The 25,869-nt window shown below is 41.7% G+C and overlaps 1 protein-coding gene across 9 annotated transcripts in view; it reads right to left on the bottom strand.

Annotated features, from left to right (window-relative positions):
* Positions 1 to 1,109: 1,109 nt before the first annotated feature.
* UNC5D (unc-5 netrin receptor D) overlaps positions 1,110 to 25,869 on the bottom strand; it is a 531,172-nt gene continuing 506,412 nt past the window's right edge. For all 9 annotated transcript variants that reach the window (XM_088021397.1, XM_028089446.1, XM_088021399.1 and 6 more), the window contains 3 exons: positions 20,558 to 20,722; positions 13,311 to 13,489; positions 1,110 to 1,314 (listed from right to left, as the gene is read on the bottom strand). In XM_088021397.1, coding sequence (XP_087877523.1) covers positions 1,110 to 1,314; positions 13,311 to 13,489; positions 20,558 to 20,722 — 549 coding nt within the window. The remainder of the gene's footprint in view (positions 1,315 to 13,310; positions 13,490 to 20,557; positions 20,723 to 25,869) is intronic.

Here is a 25,869-nt window from a genome sequence, read left to right as displayed (position 1 = left end):
TAGACCAAAGACTAACTGCTAATTTTCCAAGAGGCAAAAGGAGGATGCCCTATAGTCCTACGGAGAGATTTTGTGATAACACAGTACGAAGAGGCTAAAAAGTTTCAAGAACCTGGACTGAAAAGTTGAGCAGAACCCCTCATCCCCTTATAACAATGTTGAGACTGGGTCAATACCTCCATCCTAGAATTGCAGCTTATCTGAGGCCTGTGGCGTCTGCAGTCCCTGTCTTTCCCTGGGCTCGATTTGACCGCGCCCCCCCCCCCAAATCCACGTCGAGCTCTGTTCTAATAGCACTCTGCAATTCGACTGGCTTAGCTGGGAATGGAGGATTCTGCTTTGTTGAATTAGGAGAAGTAAATTTCCATATTGAGTTTAATTATGCTCGGAAACCGGGTAAGGAAGGGGTAGAGAGAAGGTGGGCATATTTGTCTCGGGGAGAAAACGAAGGTGGCGTACAGCGCAAGAACTAGTTTGTGGTCCGTCTCACCTTCTGATCTTGTTTCCGTTAAGTGGCTAGGATAAATGGGGAATCGGTGCTGGTGTGATGAACTCAGAATCTAGATTCTAAATGCCCTCCTTGACGTTACCGAAGTCCTACAAATGGGTTGGACACCCCGTTTCACTTCGCAAAGCTGGTTTTACATAATTGCTGACCTCACGGATGCCAGTTGGGAGACAACCCTGACAATCTGGTACCAGAATCAGCTGGCCCTTTGGGGCACCTCATTAAAAACCTGTTTCAAAACATGCACAATTCACTCTCTGCCTTCCTGGCTTTACCGTAGCTCATCTTTTCCCCAGTTAATTTTCTCTAGCTATGCCCTCACTTTTATCCTCCCCACTCCAAAGCTGAGAAAGTTCATCAAGTGTTCGCCCGAGTGCAGATTTAGACGAGACAGTAGAGCCCTCTTATATTCAAGAGAGCTTGTACTTTTCCCTATGAACATATTATACCTATATAAAATTCAGTTTCTTCAACCAGGGATTCACACTGATTGTAAATGAATGCTGAATTCTCCAAATGCCACTGGGCAGAAAGCTGCCTCTTTCCCATTTAAAGCAAATGTCCCGAAGCTGGCCGTCACTGTCTCACGAGTGATCTTGGACTAGAGTCCATTTTGCCTGCTGTAGTTGAAGTCGGCTTCATCGAGCTGGGATTCTGTAATGTTTGAGAGTTTCGTGTGTGTCCTCCCAATCTCTTCAAGGGCACAGGCCAGGGAGTCAAGATCACCATCGTGCTGATGACGAGCTTCCCACAGGTTCAAAATGACAGCAGATGGACTACTTTGTGTAGCAAAATAAGATAAATTCCTAGACAGAGAGATTTAAACAAAGAATAACGAAAATGAAAACACAAATAAAGGCACAAATAAAACATTTTAAGGGAATTAAAAATGAATTGCAATGGATATTCTTACAGTAGGAATGGAGGTTAATGGGAGCTAGTTACAGGTCTCCAAATGACCTTGGGATTGCTCGGATTCGATATCTCTCCACCTCCTCAAACTCAATGTCGCAGAAATGGTTATCTTTCCTGTGCCTCCAAATTGGCCTCCTTTGTAACTATAACAAGTATCCCAGTAATTACAAATGTCCTTCTAATTTCTCATACTAGGACATTTATTTTTGACTTTTCCTTTTATGTTACTGCTTTCTTTTTGACATGCTAAGTCTTCCTTTGCCCTTTGAACCATTAATGCTGGCTTGGGTAATACTTTGCTTCTTGCTTTCATTCGATCTGTTCTCTCCACTTCCTCTCTTTACTGTCTGTTTCTCAAGATCTTACTCTCCCGTAATGCCTGGTTCAATTCTCCTCTACTCTTTGCTCAAATGCTTTATTTCTTCTCTGAATTCTATTGTTGTGCTTAAATTTTCATATGAATAAACTGCTTACATATTCCATGTGAGTTTTGCCCACCCAGCAGGATTACAGACACTTGAAGGGAAAGGATCATAGCTAATCATCTTATGATTCTCCAACAGTCCTTATCTAATACTATGACAGGTGTTTATTCAATATCTATTGTCTTGAGTAATTGATTGCTATGAGCCTTTTTCAGATGATACGGGATCTTCAGTGAAAACAAATGGTAACCTTTTGGACAATGACTTTGCTATGATGAAGATTAAGACAACACAAAAGATTAAAGGTCACAGTTTTCATAGGCACTTTCACAGCAGGGATAGAAATGTCACCTTTGGTAAAATTTTGATAAGTTGAAAAGATTTTTGAGAGTCAACCAAAAATTGCCTATTTTGAGACTGGCACCATTTTTCTTCACCACATTCAGCATATAATCACAAAGTAGACTCATGTAACTAAGAGCACTTGGAAGAGAAGACAAGCTTTTAAGGGCACATTACCATTTACAAGCACCACACACACATACAGTAATTTTGACTGAATAAAGTGCTATTTTTATTCAAAGGTCTCAAGGGACTGCTTAAAGCTAGTTGGTTGCCAAATAGCATAACTATCAGGGTACTATTATATACTTTCTACTACATCCGAATCTGTAATTGAGAGTGGGAGAAGGCCAGCTTAAAAATGTTCTCTCCGGTTTCTCTTATCTTTTTCCTTATCTCCCCCCTCCCCGACCCCCCCGTCCAGCTGCCCCTTCCCCTCACTTGGAATCAAGTATAGTTATTTATTTCTACACTAATGGAAATGGCAAATCAAACCTTGCTTGGGCAATTGAAGGGATCCTAGTTCTTTTTAAGAACTTTGTTTTAAATACTGTCACTTCTTGGTCATGGGACAATGTTTGTAGAGAAAGCTGCTATATCTCTAGGTCTGTTCAGTCAATTGACACCCCCCTCCCAACATTCAGGCAGAACGCAAACTGAAGAAATAGCTGAGAAAGAGGCAAACTGAGAGACTAGGTGTCAGTGAACTCTGGAAAGGCTGTGTGATAATCTCTTTCCATGTCCTTTTTGAGAATAAAGATCATAAACACACATTTATTTCTGGAATGGGTAAATATTTATGCTATCTAATGTTGTTTCAAAAAGAAAAAAAACAGCAAGCAAAAGCACAGATTTCTCATCATTCTATTGAGGGTTTATATTTTGTATTTTCCCTTGAACAACAGTGGACTAGTGACCTGTGGGAATAACTAGATTCCTTGTGATCTTATTAACGCCCAAATTAAGCTTTTATTCTATACCAGGAATATTTCTATAAAGACCAGCTAGTAAATATTTTTGCCTTTAGGGGCCATATGTGGTCTCTAAAGCAGCTACCCGACTTAGCTATGGTAGTGTGAAAGCAGCCATAGATGACACATGTGAATGAGCATGGCAATAAAACTTTGTTGAGACACATTGAAATTTGAAGGTCCTACAGTTGTCACATCACACAATATTTCTCCTTTTGATAATTTATTTTAGTTAGTTATTTACTTATTTATTTATTTTCCTGACGATTTAAAAAAACCTAAAACTATTCTAGCTCCTGGGCTATAGAAAAGCAGGTGGTGGGCCAGATCTGGCCTTTAGGCCGTAGTGCTGATCCCTGTCCTCTGCTGTCTTACAACCCAAGCTCGATTTCCAGAGGTGCTAACTATTTGAGAGAAGATTAGACTGAACTTTATGTTTTGTGCTGCCTTTGAAAATAAGTACCCAGACGGTTAAAGTTGTTGAATCCACAGGTTACACATCCTGCCTCAAGCACTTTGAGAGCTTCATCCTCAGTTAAGTGTTCGGGGATCTCTGACATTTCAAGACATGACAGGAAGACCCAGGCATAAAAATGCAATAATAAAACTCTGGGAGAGGCATACAGAATATGTTTTGGAGGCCGGGATGAATCTTTGTCCCAACAGGATATCAGAAGTTTTCATGAATACGTGGTGGGGTTGAGAGTGGGGGTGGGAAGGTGTTCTAAGTATAGAGGAAGAAGAGCAGGACTGTCGAAGGGTTCCTGCCAGCCTTTTGGTTCTCAGCAGTCCTGCAAACGTCCTGATTTGTAGAATAAGCACCCAGGGCTAGAGCAAAGCTAAGTGATCAAAAGAGGCAGAAATATAACTCTCACTTGGCACAGGTCTCTGAACATATTGTAACAAGTGAAATGTGCTCCCCAAAGCATGGCTCCGATTTATCCTCTATACAAGCACATTCATCATAACAAACACAAATCTCAAATTCCACTTAATTTTAGTAGATACATACAGGAACATAATCAGTCTTATTAAAAATGATTCAGTTAGCTTTGTGATAAACAGACCTCCTATTAAATTACCTTTACCTGTCTACCCCAGAATAATTAGTATATAAAAGACCCTAAAATCCTAATGCAATAGGCTATTCCTCCAAGATAGTTGGATTATTTTAACTGTTTGCATGTGTGCAAATGCACAGATTTTTGTTTTGTTTTGAAAATTGGTATACCATGCATCTGTTTGGTGGTTTCCATACTGCCCTTTTGAAATTATTCTGATCCCAGTCTATGTGACTCATTTCTCTTCATAATGGTGGTGGATTTGGACACTAGCAGGTAAATGCACACACAATTCAGGGAATATTGTTAATAGAATTCATAGCAATAGTTGGTATTAAGCAATTTTCTGAGTGTCTTTGATTTTTTTTTTTAATGCAACCAGAACATTTAGCAAAACTAGTAGTCTTGAAATTTAGGTGGATGTCTCAAAGTAAAACTTAATTATTTTCTTTCTCTTTGAAACATGTTTAAAGAACTGAATGTTTATAATGCTGGTGTTAGATGCTTCATATTGTTATTTTTTTTTTTAAGCTCTGAACTTTGGGTGACCTTTTGTCATAGCCTTTTAGGATTCTGATAGACTGAGGTTATTTTGAAAAAATAAGATTTCGTTTTTTTGTAGTGTCATAAAGATTCTGCATATTATGCAGGTAAGATTACTCTTAAATTTTAGGAATTTACTTTAGACTCCTTCTAGGTCTTCAGGTCAATTTATTTGTCCTAAGCTTTTTAGAATCGATGACTTTATCTTTTCCCTTGGAACTTCCACTAAAAGAGTAAACCATTAAAACACACACACACACACACACACACACACACACACACACGCTAAGACAGTGGGACAAATGTACCCATGTAAGTTTGTTGAGTAGTAATGGTTTATTAAATTTAATTTTGTCTTGTTGAGCCTACATGCCTTCATTCACCTGCGTTCTGGGGCCGGCCAAGGTCGGGGGGGGATGGTGGTTTTATTACCATGATTAATTTCCTCTGAGACTTTCCTATCCCCATCCCTTATCCTCAATTAAAATCCCGTGATTGAGGTGGAAGCCAGGACAAGAATTGGGAGCATAAATCTTTACCTTCGCGATTTCACTAGCTAGACACAGGCCAACCTATAATGGTGTATAGGTCCAAAACCAAATTTTTATGCAGAATCACAGTTCTCAAAATACATCTTCAAATTAATGACCATGTTAAATGAATAATGGAAATTAGGTTAAAATTTGAGGATTTCTGGGAATAATGACTGTGCCTGTTTCCATTTTTGGATGCAAAGAGGAGGGAAGAATTAAGGGCCCATGATAAAATTCTGCCCTCCAATGTGTTTACAGGCTAGTTTTAGGAAAAGGAAAAGTGGCTCGGTGTCCCTTTGGTGTGAGTTTAGAGACACCACCTTTTCTTAAGTACTTGAAAGCCTATTCAAATGTAAATATCTTCAGGAATAGTAACATCTAAACCTTCAGTCATTTAACAGGGAGATAAGGGTAATGGGGGCAGGCACAGGTCTGAGGCTCAATGTCAGCCCTGGGGAAACACACTGAAGCTCTCTGGAGGGCATTCTGCGCTCACACTGGAGTTGGCCTGGCTCAGTGTTCTTAGGTCCAACTGTGTGTGCCCTATAAGGGACTCCCTTTGATTCTGAATTACAGATAACAAACTCCCATTTTCTCAGAAGCCTGCTACCGTGGGGGCTGATCTACTTTATTTGCAAGCTGTAAGCTCTTGTGACTAACTGGGAGAATGGATTTCCTACTGAAATATAGTTGGAGACCACATTAGAGCTGCAGTTTAATGTCATTAGCACAGAAGACCCCCTCATACGAGGGGCATGCTGTAAATCAGTTCAGAATTGAGGATTTCACCCAACACCTTCAGCTGTGTGGGGGGTACTAATAATCCCTGTAACATGAGGGCAGCAAGTCTGTTTATATTCTACAAACTTGCCATTTACATTTAAGTCAACTGAATTGTTTTAGCCTTTAAAAAAGCATATTTTAAAAATATCTTCTTTCCAAGTAGGCTTGTAGTATAAAAAGTGAAAACTAAGTTAAGCTGCCCATAACAAATCGGGAGCCATCATTTATAGGAACAGTGTATAATCCTACTGTTAGTGCCAGAGGGAATGGAAACAGAGTCCTAATGAAAAAATATTAATATCCCTGCTATCATCCTCATTGTCTCATTTAATGAGAGCCTTGTATGTGACCAAAACCAGCCCTCCATATGGTTCTTTCAGTGCGGACAGAAGAGAAAAGCCATTCATATTGAACAGCAGTAATTGGACAAAACACAACCATTTGTCCCACCTGTCAGGCTTCCATCCCCAAACTTGAACCTCCCCGGGTACTCAACAAACAGCAAAGCAGCTTTCAGGATAAAGCCAAGTCAGTGCTGCATTTTCCAAAGAAGTAAAAGATGGATGCCATAATTCAACCTCTGCCTATTGTCTTCCGTGCCTTCAAGTGCAAGGCAGCTGTCAGGGGGGACCCACAAGGACGGGGTACAGGCAATAGAAAACATGGAGTTCCACTCTATCTTGCCCTCAGACAGGTGCAGGTACATTCATTGTTTTAGGTCAATTAATGTGGCCATGAAATTCCTCTCGGTTTTTCCTTTTGTCTCTTCTATTATCTGGCTCTTGAAGGGGAATAGCAAGGATGTTTTTGTTTTTTTTGTTGTTGTTGCCAAACATTTAAGGACCTGGAGTTTTCAGGGCCACCCGTGAGTTGCCAAAGGAGAATAAGGCCAGTTATAGACCCTGTTGTTTTCAATTCTCTAGTTTCATTCCTGACAGGATGAAAGTGTCTATGACAATTTGTCATATTTGGAAGTAAATGGCCATGAAAACTACCAAGTCGAATCTCTAGTTTTCTTTGAATTGGGAAATATCAAGGAAAAAGAGGTCTCATTTAAACGAATTTTCCCACTCCATAACCTTGAGACCTTCTACGCATCCTGAGGGTGAAGGAGAATGACCACCATCTGTTCCGAGAGGAAAGACCCCTGTGCTAATGCTGAGTAAGGGAATCGTGAAATATTTAGACTTCTCCCTTTGCAAAATACTTCACTATGTGTTTCGATAAAACCTCACAAATCCCTGAAAAGAAACAGTTAATCCCTTAAAGAATCCTCTAATGAATTAGGTTAAAATCCTTCCTATAATTTAATTTTCTCAGATGATGAACACCTCATATTCAGGCAATGGACGCTGCCAGTTTTTTCAATGCTGTCTGAGACCGCTCTTCTGAAGGGGATTAGTTAGGCTATAAGAGAGGCCTGGGCATGTCCATCTTTTCTGAAAACCCTATTAGCATAAAGGAGGAGAGCCTGTTATTCCTTTAAGGATCAGCACAAACTCGCCCCTTGCCTAGAAGGAATACAGTGCCCTTGTCCCCGCGGCCTGGGGCTAGGGAAGCATGGCTTTGGTTCTCTTGAAGGAACATTAAGAAACTTCTTTTCCATAAAGCCTTTAGGATGGACACCTGCCACTTATAAACCGTATACAGCTTGTTCACGGCTACACTTGTCCCAGGGCTATCTGCTTCCGCTTCGCATTAGTGGGCAGTTTCATGAGTCACTGACCTCGGTGGAATGAAGCTTTGCTGTGCTGGGTCCCTCTGGCTTCACTGTTAAGGGCTCTTCACATTTCAGCCCCTGCATAAGCCTCCTGGGCCAGAACCAGAAAATCTGATTTGGGCTTCCCCCTATTTTGCCTCCAAGGACCCATGTAAATGCTATCTATCTCCCTATGTATTAAATTTCCTTGGAAGAGTCCTAAAGGTGGCTTTTTGGGATACGACGCCCTTACATCCATTTTTATTACGGAAAGGTTAGGATGTGTTTTCTAGCCTCCAGCCTGCAGAACAAAGAAAGCGGAGTTTGATGTCATCATGGTAAACCCCAAACCACAGGAATGAAAACAGAGAGTCTCCGTGGTCACTGCGAGATTCCCCCCTGCCCCGCACAGTGGCCTGCCTGGGAAACAGGCATCCCGTATGGCTTTTGTTCTCCTCTGCCTCCCTCACCCCAAAAGGCAGCTGGAACCTGGGCTGCTCTACTTGTGGTGAATTCTCAACAGCTATTCCAAGACAAACGAGGAAGCTGCCTTGTGACCTTCCTCTGTCCTCTGGTCATTTCGCTGTTCCCGTGTATCCAATTAAGAGGGTGGACAGAGGGAATGAAACGATATGACCTCAGTAGGAGAAGATTCTGTTTCTCATTAGAGGTCCTAGTAGAAAAACTGGTTATACAGCACTGCTTATCAGCCATGAGGTTTGAGAAATTTCATTTGCTCACAATTGCTACACCATCAGCCATGAACATTAACAGCCAAAATAAACTATTTTAACCCCTGACATTAGAAATATGTTTTAGCTGACCCTTGAACAATGTGGGGAGTTAGCCCTCCCCCCACCGCGAGGTCAAAAATCCAGTTGGTTACCCCAAAACTTAACTACCACTAGTCCACTGTTGACCAGAAGCCTTACTGAGATCAGAAACAGACAACTGACACATACTTTGTACGTCATGTGTATCATATACTGTATTCTTATAATAAAGTAGGCGAAAGAAAAGAAATGTCATTAAGAAAATCATAAGGAAGAGAAGATACATTTACAGCACTGGTCTATATTTGCTGAAAACAAAATCCATGTATAAGTGGACCCATGCAGTTCCAAAGTTCAACTGTGGTGTTCAAGGTTCAACTGTGTACTATTACGAAAAACTGTTAATAGGATGTAATTATGTGCTGCTTTCCACCTTGGCACCCTCTTTTCCATCTCGGCTGCTTCCCCTCGGCTCAGACTCCCATGTCTCATGCACTTTCTCCAGCAGCTGTTCCCATAGCAACATGGTCAAGCTGGCTATGTTTTCACAAGGGTTTCTGGAATATGAAAATCATGAGGCCTTAAAGAAGAATGAGCTAATGGTAGAATCTCGGTGACTGTGTAAGAGCTGAGAGAGAAGACCAGAATCTTCCCTCATGTCAGCCGTGTAAACTGTTTTCCTTGGAGACCAATTTTGGAAAATCCTTTGATGGTTATTCCTATCAACTCTATTTATGAGGAAGAAAGTTTTTGAGGTAAAGCATTGTTAGTGTCCAATGAAAGAGTTCGTGTCCTTCATTCAAAGAAAAATTACCGGATTTCCCCTAAGTAGAGAGAACCATCTTGGTGGGTTTAACGATAACTAAAGATACATAGTGTCATCACAATACAAAGCACTAGGGAAGTTTAGAGATGGGAGAATACTTTTGGCTGAAGCAGTTTGTTTCCGACATTAATCTGTTCGGTCCTCAGCGATGTTCCTTGCCATCTACTTTCACGTGATCAATTCTTTATTTCTCAGCACTCCCCACCTACCAATCACATGGGGCCAGGAGCACTGAAGTGGAGGGTTTATTGCAGCAGAATTTAGAGAACAAATGTGCAATCTCGGCTTTCAAATGCAGCAAGTATGGACTCTGAGTAATAGTCAAAGTTTGCTCACAGAATCTATAATTGCAACTGTTCTCGATGACATTCTTTGCTAGGCTGTGTAGCTTCCTTAGCGTGATCCATATGCCAGGCAAATTGCAAGGCCACCTGTGTTGCTGCCTCATAACACACACCACTGACATTTTTCACATTCTCATCGATTGCTAAGCCTTTCACTTTATATTCTGAGTCTTCTCCCCTCCCCCGGCCCCCATTCAGATCTAAGTAGAAACTTGTTTGGCAAAAAGGCAGATTATCATCAGTGACATTTGCATTTCCCCCAAAGGAGGGTATGGAGCATTTTCACTGGCAATAAAAATGAAGTTTCCCCCCACTCCCTTTGAAAACTCTTCCTTCATGATTTGCTAGGTTTGGGATACTTCTGGAAATTGAAAGCGGGGGGGGGAGGAGAAGCAGGTGAAAAGTGCTGTCACGAGATCAAGGAAGGTGAATTTTCAAACAAAGCCTGCGTGCTTTGTCACCCTTTCTCTTGTGATCCCAGAGTGGATGGGATCTCAAGCAATGGGATGGCTCTCTCGCCCAATAATGTCCGCATATTGACAATGTCAGATTTTTCTGTTTTAACACACATTAATGATCCGTTCTATGCTAAATTATCTGTAACCCTAAGCGAGCCCAGCCAGTGATTTGGGATTACGCAATAGGAAGTTGTGACAAATTACTTCTGAAAACCCCATTCCTCTCTGTTTCGTGGGGCTTCTTCCCATGTAGGAGAAGACAGATTTTTGGTACAGTAATGAAAACATAAAAGGAACTTGACCATTCCTGCAAAATGAGAATGAGCTAACATGGTGCAAGGTGGCTTTCAGTAGTCTTTACTCTGCTTCTGTGAATATGCTGGTGGCCCTTCTGCTGGAACCAGCCCGTCTGCACAAAAGGGTCCTATCGCCTTCTCTCCCTCCCAAAGCTTGGATGCTGAACTGACTGAGAAGCCTCATCTCCTGGTGTTACTCTGACTGAAGCGACAAGAGCCTATAGAAATCTTACTAAATGAGGGCAGATTTATTTAAACGAGGGGTCAGCAAACCATGTTCTATAGGGCAAACGCTGGTTGTTGCTTGTTCTTATAAAGAAAGTTTGTTGCACAAATAGGCATAGCTGTGTTCCATGTATTTTCTCTGGCTCTTTCTCACTGAAGAAGCAGGGCTGAATGGCACTGAGCAATTACAACAGATCCTCTATGGCCTAAAACTCTTTGCTATCTGGTTCTTTAACAGAAAGAAGTTTGCTGATTCTCAATTTACACCATTCTCACTTGGTAGTTAGATGACTTTTGGAGGGCTAAGCTAGAGAATGAAGAGGGAGGCAGGACATGCCATTCACTGAAGTTGAATATGTTCACCAAAGAAGATTTAAAAATAGATTACATGTATTCATGCCATCCTAATTTGCTATTAGTGAAAATTGCAAAGAGTGACACTGATTGAAAATCAACATTTTCAGGGGGCACCTGGGTGGCTTAGTTGGTTAAGACTGTCTTTGGCTCAAGTCATGATCCCAGGGTCCTGGAATCGAGCTCCGAGTTGGGATCTCTGGTCATCGGGGAGCCTGCTTCTCCCTCTCCCACTCCCCCTGCTTGTGTTCCCTCTCTCGTTGTGTCTCTCTCTGTCAAATAAATAAATAAGTAAAATCTTTAAAAAAAATGAAAATCAACATTTTCTGGGCACTGTGTTAGAAACTTTCCATAAAGTAGGCCATTTGTTTTTCTTATGTCAAGGAAATTTAGGTTTTCCTGGAGAAGGGACTGGTCTTAGGGACAGTCCAAAGCAAATAGGCACCCAAGTGTTCACATTGGAGGACCCTGGACACTTGGAGGGGTGGTCTGCTCCCGTGTGGCCATTTCCTGTTCATGACAGCCCAGACACAAAAGGTTGTTGACTCTCGTCTCCCAGTCTGAAATGCATTTTCCCTACTGTGCAAGGGTCCCAACTGCTGACTTTGGGGCACTCATTGTCGTTCTCATAAGTAAACTGTAAGCAGAGAATGAAATGGAATGAGGCAGGAGGAACGTGATAGCTTCTGTGGATCCACAGATATTTTGGGGCAATTATTTTCATGTGAATGGTGAATTAAAAATCATAAACTCTTATGGTCAGAATGGATTAGGGAGTTAATGCAGTTCGAATTCTATGAATTGCAATTGTAGAAAAAGAGGGCTGGTGAGTGGGTCTTCAGGTAGATTGGTACGGGTTGGAGAACCAGGGATGCCTTACAGGGGGGCCCAATCCGCCCCCCACCCTTTTTTCTTTGTCAACCAAATTCTGTTCTCTGGGTTGGTTTTTCATTCTTGTCCCTGTGTTGATCAGAAAGTGAGCTTGACATTGTCATGGTGCTCGGGGTTATAAATGAGACATCTCTTCCCTTTGTCAAACTTGCTGGGAAATATTCAACCTAATTTATTTTTCCTGTACATATACATTTTTGTATTCTTTCATTTCCAATATACGACTCTCAAGAATGTATCTGTTCTTTCCGGGTTTGCCTGTCTCTGCAAATTCCCTTTTCTTTGGCAACCAATGCCTTCTTCCTTGATTTGCCTCTCTGAGCCTGACTGCTTTCTAGTTGGGTCCTTCATTCTTGGACTCTGGATCCCTTTTGAAACAGGGAGCGGCACTCTATCACTTCCTGGCAGACACCTACCTCCCTTTCAGAGAAGAAAGAGTCAGGTAGGATGTCTGTGGAAATAAAGAACACAAAATGGAAATGACAGAGCAAGCCAAACAGTAAGAAAATAAGGCTTTGCCTCAAAAGAAAGAAAAAAAAAAAAAAGAGTACCCGAGGAAAAGGCAAGTAAAATGGTTCTGGCAAAACTTGTTCTCCTTTCTATTCATTCTGGGGCATGGGGGGAGGTGGGGGAGGGGAGGTATTGCTTGCCAATGCCCTCTCCCTGCTGGTTATCCTTCGAGCCCAGCCGAAGCTGCCTGCCCATCAGTGCTGCCTGGGATGCCATCACTCTAGCTTCTCATCGAAAGTAATCAATACCATTATGAATCTCTCTATTCTACTCTCAACTTAACTACAAAGCTAGCATTAGTCATGGGAGCCTGGTGAAGCAGCAGACTCGTTCACGTGTCTAGGTTACCTGCTTGTTTCGTGTCCCCTGCCTTCATATCTGGGAATTCTCATCCTCAAACTTTTAGTACTGAAGCACCCACTTTTGCATGCTGAGCATGTCCCCATGAAGGGTGAAATAACGTTTCAGGTGGCCAGATGGTAGGAGCGGGGAGACGCTTACTTCTTTGTTTCTGTTATCACTGGCTCAAGACCATGCTGGGATCTCCCACAAGGACCAAGATGACCTAGTCTCTACCCCCATTTGGGTGGCCCAAGTTAGCCAACCTAAAGATGGGACCAGGACCAAAGTAAGACTTTTCTATAATGTCCCCGAAGGCAGAGTGGGTGGAAGGAAATGTCACACATAGTGTCCTGTTCTTGATCATGCCCACATACGTAGCCAGGCCTCACATGAAATATGGCTGGAGGGATTGATAAAGATATCAGCGCCTGGAAATCACATGCATGTACCCAACCCCCTTCGTTTTTTCAAAACTCTCAGGAGTAACCTCTTTCCAGTTGCCCCCAGTTACCTGTTGATGCTGTTTTTCTGTGCTAACATCTGCCAGTCCTTGCCTTTGGCATTGGGGGTATCGAAGGTGGCACAAATCCGCTGTCTGATGGAGTAAGGGATTTTGAAGGCTTTAGGGCCAGTCTGTGCAGGGAAAGTGCTGTCCTCTTGTGCAAAGAACGTGATGGTTTCTCTTTCACTCTACAAACAAAGAAAGCATGGTCAGATCTCAACGGAAGCATTACCGATCAACACTTTTATTTTTTTTTTTTTTAAGAAAATCTATCAACGCACATGCACAACATGCTTGCCTGTTGTGATAGACTCTGTAAAATACATTGACACGTTCCCCTATCTTCTAACATAGTAAATAACTTCTCTGGCAGCCTCGTGAATCGTGTACTGGAGATTTACGACAGTGTCTTTCACTCGAGGGTGTGTGTGTGGGGGGGTCACAATCATCAGCTTCCTACATCCAGGGAGATGTCAGGTGACAGCAGAATTAAACCTTTCTTTCTTTTTTTGGGGGGGCGGTTCTCAGGGATAGATCTAGAATCAGTAGGAAGAAGCCCCCAAATGACAGATCTCAGTTCAGTGTAAGGAATGAACATGTGTTAGAGCTGACCAAAGACGAATGGGCTAATCCAAGTTGCTGGCTGGGTAGGCACCTGTCAGGAAAGCTACAGAGGGGACCTGATTACATATTGATCATCTTTAAGTTTGTGTTGCCCCGCCCTGATTGTGAAGTGAGTGATTCCGTAGTAAATATTTTGGTTTTGTTTCAGAATGACATTGTTTTGGTCATATACGCGCCCGCCAGGAGTCCATGAGGAGGTCTAGAGCCTGGGGTGTGGTGGAAGGCTTCTGCCTGCTGCCCACCCTGCTTCTGATTTAGAGCTGTCCAGTGAGGACTGGTGATTTCAGTGCATCCCAGCAATCAGATCATCATCTCCAATGTGAAACCATACAGACATTGGTTAGATTAAAGTGGCTGCTGATAAGTTTATGTGAACCAACAGAATTTTAAAGCCAAACAGTATCTGATTGAATCACTCCTGTGACTATGACAGGTTACAAGACACAAGGGTTTCTTCATTAAGGTCTCTAATCAGTTGACTATGAATTGATTGAAATTTTCCAGAGTGGGCCTGACCTAATCAGGTGACCTTTAGAAGAAAGAAGAGGCAGCTCTTATCTGGAGGCATCACTCCTGCTGGCCTGGTAGAAAGCAAACAGCAGGGCTGTGAACTGTCTATAGAGCTGGACAGGGAGCTAGGACCTGAGGGCATCCCCTAGGAGCTGAGCATGACCCCTGTCCAAGAGCCAGCAAGAAAATAGGGAGCTGCAAGGAATTAGATTTGGTCAACAATCCAAATAAGCTTGGAAAAAGGACTCTAAGTTCTAGGTGAAAATGTGTGCCCAGCCACCACCTTGATCTCAGCCTTGTGAGATCCTGATCAGAAAACCCAATTACGCCACGCCTGGACTTCGACCTACAAAAAATGTGAGACAGTAAATGGGTATTGTTTTGTCCTATTAAGTTTATGGTAATGGGTTACACAGCAAAAAAGAAAATATAATGATAATAATATAAAGAGAACTTAAAACATCAAATCTGAGATGGGGTTGAGGGAATAGTTAGGACTTTTTAACCCCAAGAACTATCCTTCATGTTAGGAATGTGTCCTCTTGTGTTCTTGGGTTTTCCTTTAAGCCAACATGTGCAGTTTATGAACTCTTCTGGGATCCTGCCTTGAAGCTTTTTCCAACCTTAACACCTCTTCCTACTGCGGACACCACAGCCGTGAGAGCCCTTCTTGGCAAGTGGCCAGGCTCACATGGCTATAAACCTCAGTGAGTCTTCTGTCTTCAAGAATCTGTTAATTGAGGAAGCTGGTTCATGCAGGGATCTTATTAATGATAATATGTTTTGTTGTTCCATAACCATTTGACACAGTTACATTTTGAGGGCTGTATCTTGGAAACACAGTGCCTTAACACATTATTTCCAAAAGGGTTTCTCAGAAGATGTTCCAAGAAAGAGCCGATCTCTGGTCAAATACATTTGAGAAACGTTGCGTATTATAACTTCTGCTTGGAAATTCAAAGTACATATTATCATATTAAATAGATTCTACTTACTGGTTTTAGTTCTATTCCCTCTATTCCCTGGAATATTATAGAACAACACTCATCAAAATTCTTCCAGTATTTCGTGTTAGCATGGGGCAATAGAAAAGCACGTTTTTGGAGGCAGAGGGACCTTGCTTTGGGGTATGATTTTGTACTTCCTAGCTCAGTGACCTTGGATGCTCCAGGACATCTGTCCAATTTCCTAATCAGTCTTTTGGCATGTTTTTTTTTTTTTTATAGACACCACAAAGGTTATGAAATGTGGTGAAAATACCCAGGTAGTTTGTAACATGGCTGAAACTAGAAGTCTGATTTCCTAATACCTATACCAAGATTCATTTCTCTATGCCACCCTGCTTCAAGACAAGCAGGTGGTTAAGAAAAATGCTGAGTGGGCACCTGGGTGGCTCAGATGGTTAAGCATCTGCCTTTGGCTCAGGTCATGATCCCAGGGTCCTGGGATCGAGTCCTGCATCGGGCTCCCTGCTCAGCGGGGAGCCTGCTTCTCCCTCTCCCTCTCTCTCTCTCTGTCTCTTATGAATAAATAAATAAAATCTTAAAAAAAAAAAGGAAAATGCTGAGCGTTATTAGATTTATGCTTCAGGAATTAAGAGCAGGAAGGGCTTCCTGGAGGAGGCATTTCGGTTGGCCTTGAAGGATGAGTAGCTATTGATTGAATAGAAATTGAGTGGGTAACTAGTGATTTTTGGCAAAATGAACAATTCTTATTCTGATGTTGGCTGGTTATAAAATGAACCAACTCAGGCTTCTTGCTGTATGAAATAGGTTATGAGCAACAAAATTTTTAATCATGGTTTCTGAAGTTTCTCCTAGCCTTTAAAAAATGTAAATTGAAAACCATTTCCTTCAATTTCCTGACTTAAGGCAGGAGGATGTGCTTTAAAAAGATGGTAGAAACTGTAGAGAGGAAAAAAAGGAATTCTATGGAATTCTAAGGAAGATAACATGGGCGCTGTCATTTAAATCAGTACCAAAGGGTGTTCACATGTGAAAAGGTGGCTTGCCAGTGAAACTGAAAACACTGAAAGTATCCATGACAAAGGACTGCATAGACAGGTCTGGCTTGTGCAATCTCTTATGGCATCTTTGAGTGGACCAAGCTCACCATGCTCTGTCTTTACTGTTGGCAGAAGAGAGACCACCCCGATCCACAGTCTTCAGGACAGAAGTGGTAGGATTTCAAAGTGAATAAAATATTGTAGGAGACCGACTCTTAAGTATTTTTTCTATTTTCGACAGTTTAGTAAGTGGGCCCCCATTTCCCTCATAAAGTTTCCCACTTTAAATATTTGCCATGCATAAGGATGACACTTTAACATTTATGGTGCATTCTAAAAGACAGCTGGGCCAAGTAATAAGAATCCTGTAGATACAACACATTTTCTGATTGTTTAAATTAAATATGCAGAGGAACAGCAGATTTTCATTCTCTGCACATCTGAGATAAGAGGCTGCTACTTGGCTAGCTCGGGAGCTGTAAATCAATGAGGAATTCCAAGTATTCTGTCCATTTCACAACAGACAAATCATCCCCTAACCTTCCACCACTTCTGGAAGAAAGATAAGAGAATTGCTTGAAGGGAAACTTGTAACATGCAAGTTTCCCATTTAAGTTCTTTCTACGAAAAAAAGAAAAAAAAAGAATTCTCCAATAATATTACATTAACAAGGGATGATACAATAAATTACTTAGGGATTCTTCCCTTCTCTTCAATATTAGTAAAATTATTTTGCTTCACTCCACAATTTTTAGAGCGGTGATACCATTGCTTTTACAGAGTATCGATTGGTGATAATTGTTAGGTAATTCAGTGAAGTTACATTTAAAGAGAACCACCTGCTTCTACAGATGGACACAATAATGGTCACTCAAAAGACAGAAAAAAAATACATTATTTTGATCACTGAAATAATTTTTAAGTATGAGAATGACACGAATGATTATATTTATTTGGAAAGCCATTTAGATGAGCGGCACGAAGGAATGTGATGGATGGGAGGCTGAACATAAAGAACGAAAGTCCTTTCAATGAGGATAATCAGTGTATTGATTCAGATATTTAAAATATATATACAATGACATACATATGTATCTCTTTTACCTTGACTGGTTCCATTGTTAAATTCGTGAAACACACACTAAGGATCCATTAAAGTAAGGTAGGAAGTTGGAGGTCTGAGCTTAATGATACAGGGATTTTTTTTTTTTTTTTGAGTGGGGAGAGGGACAGATACTTAAAAAATCCAGACATCTATTCAAAGCTTCAAAAGATTTATTTCCTTATTATTTTTATTATCTTTAATCAATGAAATCCTATTACTAATTAAAACTACCTAATGCAGGGTCTTACAGCCTAGAGGCCATAAAGTATGATGCACTAACTGATCTATAATTCCCAACTCACTGACTAATTCAAGTTCATGTCTAGAATGTATCTTGTCACTTCGCCAGGTGATCCCAGTTTCTCAGCACTTTACGTATCTTCACTTTTTCTGGAACTATCACAAAAATCCAAGTCATTTTCCGGGGAAGAGGATACTTTGTATTCACTAGATCTATCAGTAGATGTATGTTTCTGCCAGGAATGAGACAGTCCTGGAGTTGGAAAGAATGTGAGTGACCTTAAGACCTCCCTTTCCAGGCAGACTGACATGTGGGAAATCTATTCTATTCTTGGAAGACCTATAGAATGAACACTTATTCCAGGCCGTCCCATCCTTCTGCAGTCTTGAGGAAAGAACTTCCCAATTTTCACCTACTTTCATACTCAAAGACCAAATTTTTGATGCTGCAATGTTTGTCACTAGTGCTGCAGCCCCCCAGAAAGAAGACTTACATTATGTACAAGGCCCACAGTCTGTATTGCTAAATTAGACTTCCCTGACTGGGATCTGGAAGTGGTCTAGTATGGAAATCCAGACTTCGACCTTGACGTCAGGTACCTCAGTTGGGAACTCTGGCTCCCCATTATTGGTTTTATCATCTTGGACAAAAAGGTTGACCTCTTTGAGAATGTTACATCATGTCAAATTGTGACAGTACAGTATTTAATCTGCAGAGCTGGATGGTTACCTGTGAAAGCGCATGAAATGGTACCAAAATGTAGTGGCTTTCAAAAGTTCTTAATTTTCTGCTGACAAAATAACAGATTTGCCTAAGAAATACAGTTATTAACAAAGAGATGGTGAAGCACTGGGCCAAATGCCAGCAGTAACACTTGAAGAATTAATAAAATCCTTCCAGGATCGAAAGGGTTAATTGAGCTTCTAAAATGCAGTCCTCTGCAAACTGGATAGTGGTAACCCAACAGTGAATAAATATTATTTGGGTGCTGGCCTCTTACTATCAAGAGATACGGCGGTATCGTCTTTTTCAAGGCATTTCAAAGTGATTGTAAGCTTGCGAAGCATTAGACAAGGAAATGGAGAGTAAAGGGTAAGATTTTCCTCCTGTGCACTTCCAAAATTTGTTTAAGCAAGGAGCACAGGTACCAGGCTGTATCAACTCTATCACAGTCCTTTAACATGGATTTCCTGTAATAGCAGAAGTTGGTCCTCTCTATCGGAGTGCCTGAAAAAATAAAAACTCTTTTAAGCCTGGAATTGTTGCATTGATCGGGATCAGACATTTTAGGTCAGTTTGCATCGGAGGTCATCTTTCTGTCCCGCCTTTTCATGCTTGCTTCTCAACACCAGAAGGAAAATCTGCTTGGATTTTCCTTTTGTGTTTATTTTAAAACTTTCTTGCAATTTTTTATTTTACTTTGAAATGTATTGAGTTAAATATGCCATGACTGTTCAAGAAGGAAGACTCTCAAAATATCCTACCCTATGTTTCTGGATCTACCTTTCCCATCACAACTACTTTGGCGCACAATGTTAATCGGCGATAATGAATGCAAATCCTGTACAAACATGTCAGTAAAGACAGCTATCAATTTTGAGGCACAATCCTTTGGAAAGCCATCCACTCTTCAGAAAAACTATTCAGGGAATTAGCAATGCTCATTTTGCATAAACAATGAATTGAAATGAGAATGGAGTGAAGTGATAATGCTATAAAGCTACAGGTTTTCAAAGAAAAAAAACCCCGAAATTGAGTAGTTATGTATATAACATTTGTTAAACCTTCTGCCAAGCCTGAATGAATAAATACATATTATTTATGTATTTGTACATAAATATGTATGTGTGCCTGTACACATGCATGCATATATATATATATATATATATTCTGATGAGCAATAAAATGTGTTTTTCTACACTAGCCAGGGATTACCTTAGAATTGCTCAACAAAAGCATCACATGTGCTTCCCCTGATTCTACCACTCAGCTACTCCAGCCCTCTACCCTCAAATAACCATTCAGGAAGGAACGCCATCATCTCTCTAAGCCAAGTCCACAACCATGAAGCCATTCAGTGGTTTAGGGCAAATCAGAGCCATGGCAGAAATCAAGTGTCTTTTTGCAAAAGTGAATTCTCCTCTGACTCCCATTCTAACTCTGCCCTTCAATAGTGATATGACCTTGGACAGTGTCCTTTCCTTCTCTGCACTTGCATTTCCTTACTTTGTAGAATGAGACTTATATCTACTCTGTTGTACATGATTGCATCAATGAATCTAGATTCAGTGGAGATGGGGCTATGCAGAACCCCAAACCTGGGGGCTAGGAGACATTGTAAGACAACAGGGAACGCAGGTCCTGAAGATGACTTCTGGAAAACTGGTCAGAACCAGTAGAAAAACAGCTCCATGGTGACCTTGTGCCTCTTCATGGTATGTGTTTCAAATGTACCATCAGCCACCAATGAATCTCAGGAGATATTCCAAACCTACAATGGACTATTAGATTGTTCGTGGTTTTGTGTATAAAAAGCCCTTACCAGTTCTTTCCCCAAAGGGCTCTCCATGGAGCCTAAGCTCTGATGGGTTGAGTTTCTCTGCCCAATAGGAAGCTCAGTTCAACCCCCAGCCTGAGAAAAAGTTTATTTGCCCTTATTGGTAACAAGGATGAAGCTCTTTTAGACCCTGTGTAGCACTACTGAAATAGGTACATTAATCTTAGTGTCCTGTCGAAATGGAGTCAAGTGGTCCTGCAGACCAAGGACTCACCTCCAGGATGGATGTCTGCACTTGGAGGATCTGTTCATGGCCTTTGAGCTGCCGGATGCAGATTTTGCAGGACAGCTGGGTGGTGGTGGGCGTGTAGCGCTCCAGGGAGAAGGCACAGTGCAGGGGCTGCCTGTTACTGCACCACACGCGGGAGAATGGGACCTCCTGCAGGGAAACGGGGGAGAGAAGAGGGGTATGGTGTGCAGAGCCCGGCTGAGACGAGTGGACACTAGGAGAGACTTAATAGCAATAATTATGATGATGATGACAATGATTGCAGCAGAGATAATTGCCTCAGCGACTTTGGTGGAATTGTTGTAGAAATAATGTTCCAGCATATGCCAAGCAGCACAGAAAGTAATTAATGTCAATTCCAATTGATAACATTTGAATTCCAAAACCACAGCGCAAGAACTCAGATTTCACTTGGTGACACACACAATTAGGATACTATCAAAAATTAATCCTCATGGTTTTCCCACGAGAAAAAAATATTCTTGAGAAGACTCTTCTGGTCCATCCTTCTCCCTAAGCCTGGGGTAGGATGATATCTTTTCACTTAAATAAAAATTATGCTAAAGAACTGACTGACAAGAACATATCCCAACACCACACAAGCTCCTACAGAAGTGTGTAAACTGAACACAATATTGCTAATGTATCCAGCATAAAAATTATACCTACTGCCGAATGCACATGCACAGACACACACATCCCAGAGAGATACACAAACACACTAAGCTGCCCAGAACAGTCCTGTTTGTCAACTCCTCATTCACTCAATTCATCCGTTCAGCACTGCTAATGACCAGACGCTGTACAAGATAAACAATAAGAAATAATAAGAAACTAGGTTCAGTCTCTACCATCACAAGACTTACAACTGAGGGGCAAAAGCAATTTTTACTAAATGAGGGGGGAAATAATAAAATCTACATACAGCCTTTTCCCCTGTTACTAGTCCGTGTCTGCCACTGATTAGACTGTGCTCAGACATGTGGCCTTACAGTAATGCGAACTAGAGGTCACTCATTGATATTCTTTCATTTACAAAAAAAGTCTCTCCTTCCTGCTCAAATCAAGCTGAGATTCTTGGCAATGACCATGTATAACCAGCCTCTAGTAACGTTCATCCTCACCTTTTTCTCTTCTTCTCTTCTCGTTAATGTACTGTTTTTTTTTTCTTACCTGTTGCTATAAATATCATTTTCTCCATTATTAACAGTGGCGGGTGGCAGAAGATGTATCAGGTTTGGAGGTTTGATACTCTGAAGTGTGACTGATGATGAAGCCATCATGTGTTAGGAGACTGGGGCCATGATTAAAATTCAGACTACTCACTCGGAGGAACTAGGAGTTACCTAGTTCTTCCTGAGCTCTAATGGGCACATTGCTTGTTTCTGAGCTTAGTTTTCTCTAGTGGAAGTCTCACAGGTCTGGATTTTGGATGCTTGCTGGGGGGATCAGCAAGGAGGGATGGACTCTGATTGTTGTCCACTTGAAGAGAGGAGCCCTAGCTGAGCGAGTCTGAGAGAAGAAACTCATGCCCCAACTCCTACCATACATCCCAGTAAGGAGTATAAGGGTTTTGTGGTTTTGTTTCATTTGTTCTTAATCCTAAACCAAGTGAAAGGCAGTGGAATTTTCATCTCAAGAAGCAGAGAGAAGGAGTGAGATTGGTTGGTGAGGTCCCCCAGAAATCTTTGGAGGAATTCATTTTCATGACAACACTCAAAAATGACTTTTTTACCTGCACCAAATTCTACACCAGATAAATAATAATATGTATTTACAAGTCCTGCCATTTCTTCTTCTTGTCCAACCTCTTATTGTGCTTCTCCCCCCTAAGGCTTCTTCCATTTTGTAAGCTGGGGGTAATACTTACTTTATTATCTCAGCCTCCAACACCTCTCTCTCTGCTTGATGAACTCTTCAAGATCCCATCTGCTCACTGCCACCTCTCTGTGGAGAACTCCCAAAAGCTACGTCTCTGGAATTTATCTCATGATCAATCACTGACATTATACCCCTAATCACAACAAGTCATTTTATTTGGCCTTTACTTTCTCTGACAACTCTACCTTTTCAAAACTAATTATCGCCATTCACTGTCTTGTCCTTCTCTAATTTTCCTATTGCCATTAATGATCCTCTTCTCTCCTCATTAGAGCTAACTGTGGTGATCTACTCCCCAATCTCCTGCCTGCAGTCTCTACAATACTCAGCTAATGAGGGGGTTAGGGCTTGACTGGAGAGGGAAACGGGAAGCAGCTGATTGGTGTTCTTCAGGAAATAGCATTGCGATGTCTCTTGTATGTCTAATCATGACTGGGGGACACTGATGTGACCAGATCGCCTGGGAACTCTGCTCTTGTTACAAGAATCCTTTGCGATGGGGCCCAGTATAGCCCCCTGATGCCTGCCACATTAAACAGAGTCTCCTGCCTGGTGCTACCATCATTTGTTGTCCCATCTTCATTTTAATAGCCCTCAAATGAACTCTCCTTCAAACTAGTACATTTTTTATAGTTCCTTTGCACCACCCCCTTTCATGAAAGAAACTGTAACACAGGGCTCCATGGTTAACAGGTACTTTTGCCTAATTGAGAAAACTAAGTAAGGGGGCGCCTGGATGGCTCAGTTGGTTAAGTGTCCAATGCTTGATTTCTGTTCAGGTCCTGATCTCAGGGTTGTGAGATCAAGCCCTGTGTCGGGCTCCATGCTGAGTGTGAAGCCTGCTTTAAGATTCTCTCTCCCTCTGCCCCTTCCCCCACTCTTAAAAAAAAAGAAAAAAAAAACTAAACTAAACAGGTCTTTGTGTTTTTAAATGGAAATTTGAGTCATTATAGCATAACATAAGTTCTTGGGCATCAGGGTCAGACAGAGCTGAATTCAAGGTCTTGCTCTTAAACTGACCTCCATGTTGTGCGGTGGATCTGAATCCTTGATAATGCTTCCTTTCCTAAAAAAAAAAAAAATGGTACTGGCCATTTATTGAAAAGTGTCTTCTCTGGTATAATTTGCTACATTTCTTCTATTTTCTCCAGAGAATGGTGGCAGAAAGGTAAGAGAGTAATGCCCACTGCAGGGATAATCCTCCCGTGCAGAAAGCCACGAGAATGAGCGTGTGCGCAAGCACACACTCTCTTCTCTCTTTGCATCCCACTGCACACAATCAAGACATTATAAAATTCTGATTTTAAGACCGTATCAAAAGAATATTTCTTTTTATTGTTGGCTTGAGTAACAGCTGCCAATAGGGCTTGACAAAACATTTAAAAGTAATAGAATTAGAAGCACTGTGATTAGTGTGTTGTCAGGGCAATCATCTTTGTTTTCATTATTAAAAAAACTATCAAGATGCTCACTGAGTGAGAGGAATGATGTGGAAAGTAATATGGGAGGACAAAGCGTAGCAAAGTTATGGGTGTTTAAAGAATTCCGGAAATGTTTTCATTTTGATTTCCATTATAATTAGGCTCCTAGCAGATGGAGAGAATGTAAATCACATTCTAGCAGGAGACAGACACTGGGTTCCCTAAGACACAAAGTGTGCTGAAAAGACAGCTGCTTTTATCCTAGGGAGGTGACAGCACGACTTTGTGTTCTGTAGGATTTAAAAAATAATAGTTTATTGTATACTGTCTATTCCAGCTTCTCCACCCCACAGTCAGCAAAAAATAGCAGAACGTGTGACTCAGTAGCAGCCAGGTCCCAGTAACCTACGGAAAGCGGAGTTATTTACCTCCTAGACGAGGTCTGCTAAATCTGTGGAGGGGAATCTCTAACTGTGGTCAAGTTCTAAAAAGCCTGAGAAGAAGAGAAGGAATACTTGTTTTTCTCGGGGGGGTGGGGGTGGGGGCGGGGTGGGGACTAGCACTGTGGGTGGTAGCATAGCATTTCATCAACTGTAATCCTCCCGAACCTACCCAACAGTTGGATTTCAAAGCTAGCTGGTCTGCCTATACACAGGGTGTCTGCACATAGCTCTGGATCCAACCTTGAATCCACACCATTCTAAAAGCATTCCTCATGCAGTTGGTTGGTGTCTGATAGGGCAGATATTCTCTGCAGTGGGTACCTCCCAAGCCCGAAAATTCCCGGTAAATTCCACCTTTCCCAGAAGAAGAAAGGAAGGTTTCCGAGAATAGGCTTTGGGTACCAAGTGGAATATGTCACTTCTCAGATTCCTGATGTGAAGTTAGAGAAAGGGGGAGAGAGGAAGACCAGAGGTCTTCCATGCACTGAGCTGGAAGATGACAGAAGACGACAGGGAGATTTACCAGTTGAAGGAGAGACCTATAAATGATCTCAGGAAGAGTGAGCTTTTCTGTCCCTGCCAATAGCTCTCAGTTAGTTCCCATCCGCAAAGCCCTAATGAAAAGCCATTCTCTATTATCCACGCCAAGTTTATCAGTGCACATCATGTTCTACATGAGGTTCAAGCAGCATGAACACAAACCCTCCCCGAAGTGCTTACATCTGATGCCTGGAGCAAATGCAGCAGGGTCATTAAGAGCAGCACAATATGTATTCATACAGGCTAGGGGATTTCAGTGATGACAGGGGCAAGACAATTGGCGGCAAGGAGGGTGGTCGGGGGGGTGGGAAAGGAGGAATAGAGCAGAAAGCCATTTGTGGGTAAGAAAAATGAAGTGGAAATGCAACTCAGTGGCAAACCTCCTGGTGCAGAGAAAATTAAATTATTTCTCAGCCTTCCAAGACTCTTTCAAATTATGTTCAATTACAGAAGGCAAATATTTATCCATGTTCACAACGTCCATGGCAATCCAACCCATCCCCGCAGTAAAGCTTGTTGGGTTTTCGTGTGAGCCAATGCCCTTTGGCTTTGGCTGGGCCTGCTGCATGCTCCAAGGTCCCCAGGCTCCTAGCCCCCAATGCCTTTCCTGCCCCGGGCTCTCCTTGGAATTCTTGGTGTTGGAATTATTGTTTAAGGGCTGGTGCAAAGTTATGGTCCTTTCATCTGATTTTTTTTTTTAATCTCTAAACATTAAACTTAATAGTTACTTTGGACAGAGGCACTTGCATTAGATCCAGCGGAATGATGCCTTTAAGCCTATAAAGATTAATACAGAGGAATTTACATGACTTTCAGGACCTGTTTTAACAATGCCCTGAAGTTCAATTTGGACCGGAAACTCTGAATACCGCTTTCCTGGACACAGAGACACCTAGGTCTTAGAACATCATAAACAATCCATTTATTCATAGAAAACCTCTCACTATAAGGAAATATGCTGAATGTGTCAAAAAAATGGTTTGGGGCCATAAGAGATGCTTTTGTTGCTCCG

The sequence above is a fragment of the Eumetopias jubatus genome, unplaced genomic scaffold (genome assembly GCF_037043125.1).
Source record: "Eumetopias jubatus isolate StellerSeaLion01/CBP00866 unplaced genomic scaffold, mEumJub1_p1.0 scaffold_2, whole genome shotgun sequence".
Taxonomy (NCBI): Eukaryota; Metazoa; Chordata; class Mammalia; order Carnivora; family Otariidae; genus Eumetopias; species Eumetopias jubatus.
This window is presented reverse-complemented; position numbering and strand designations above follow the sequence as displayed.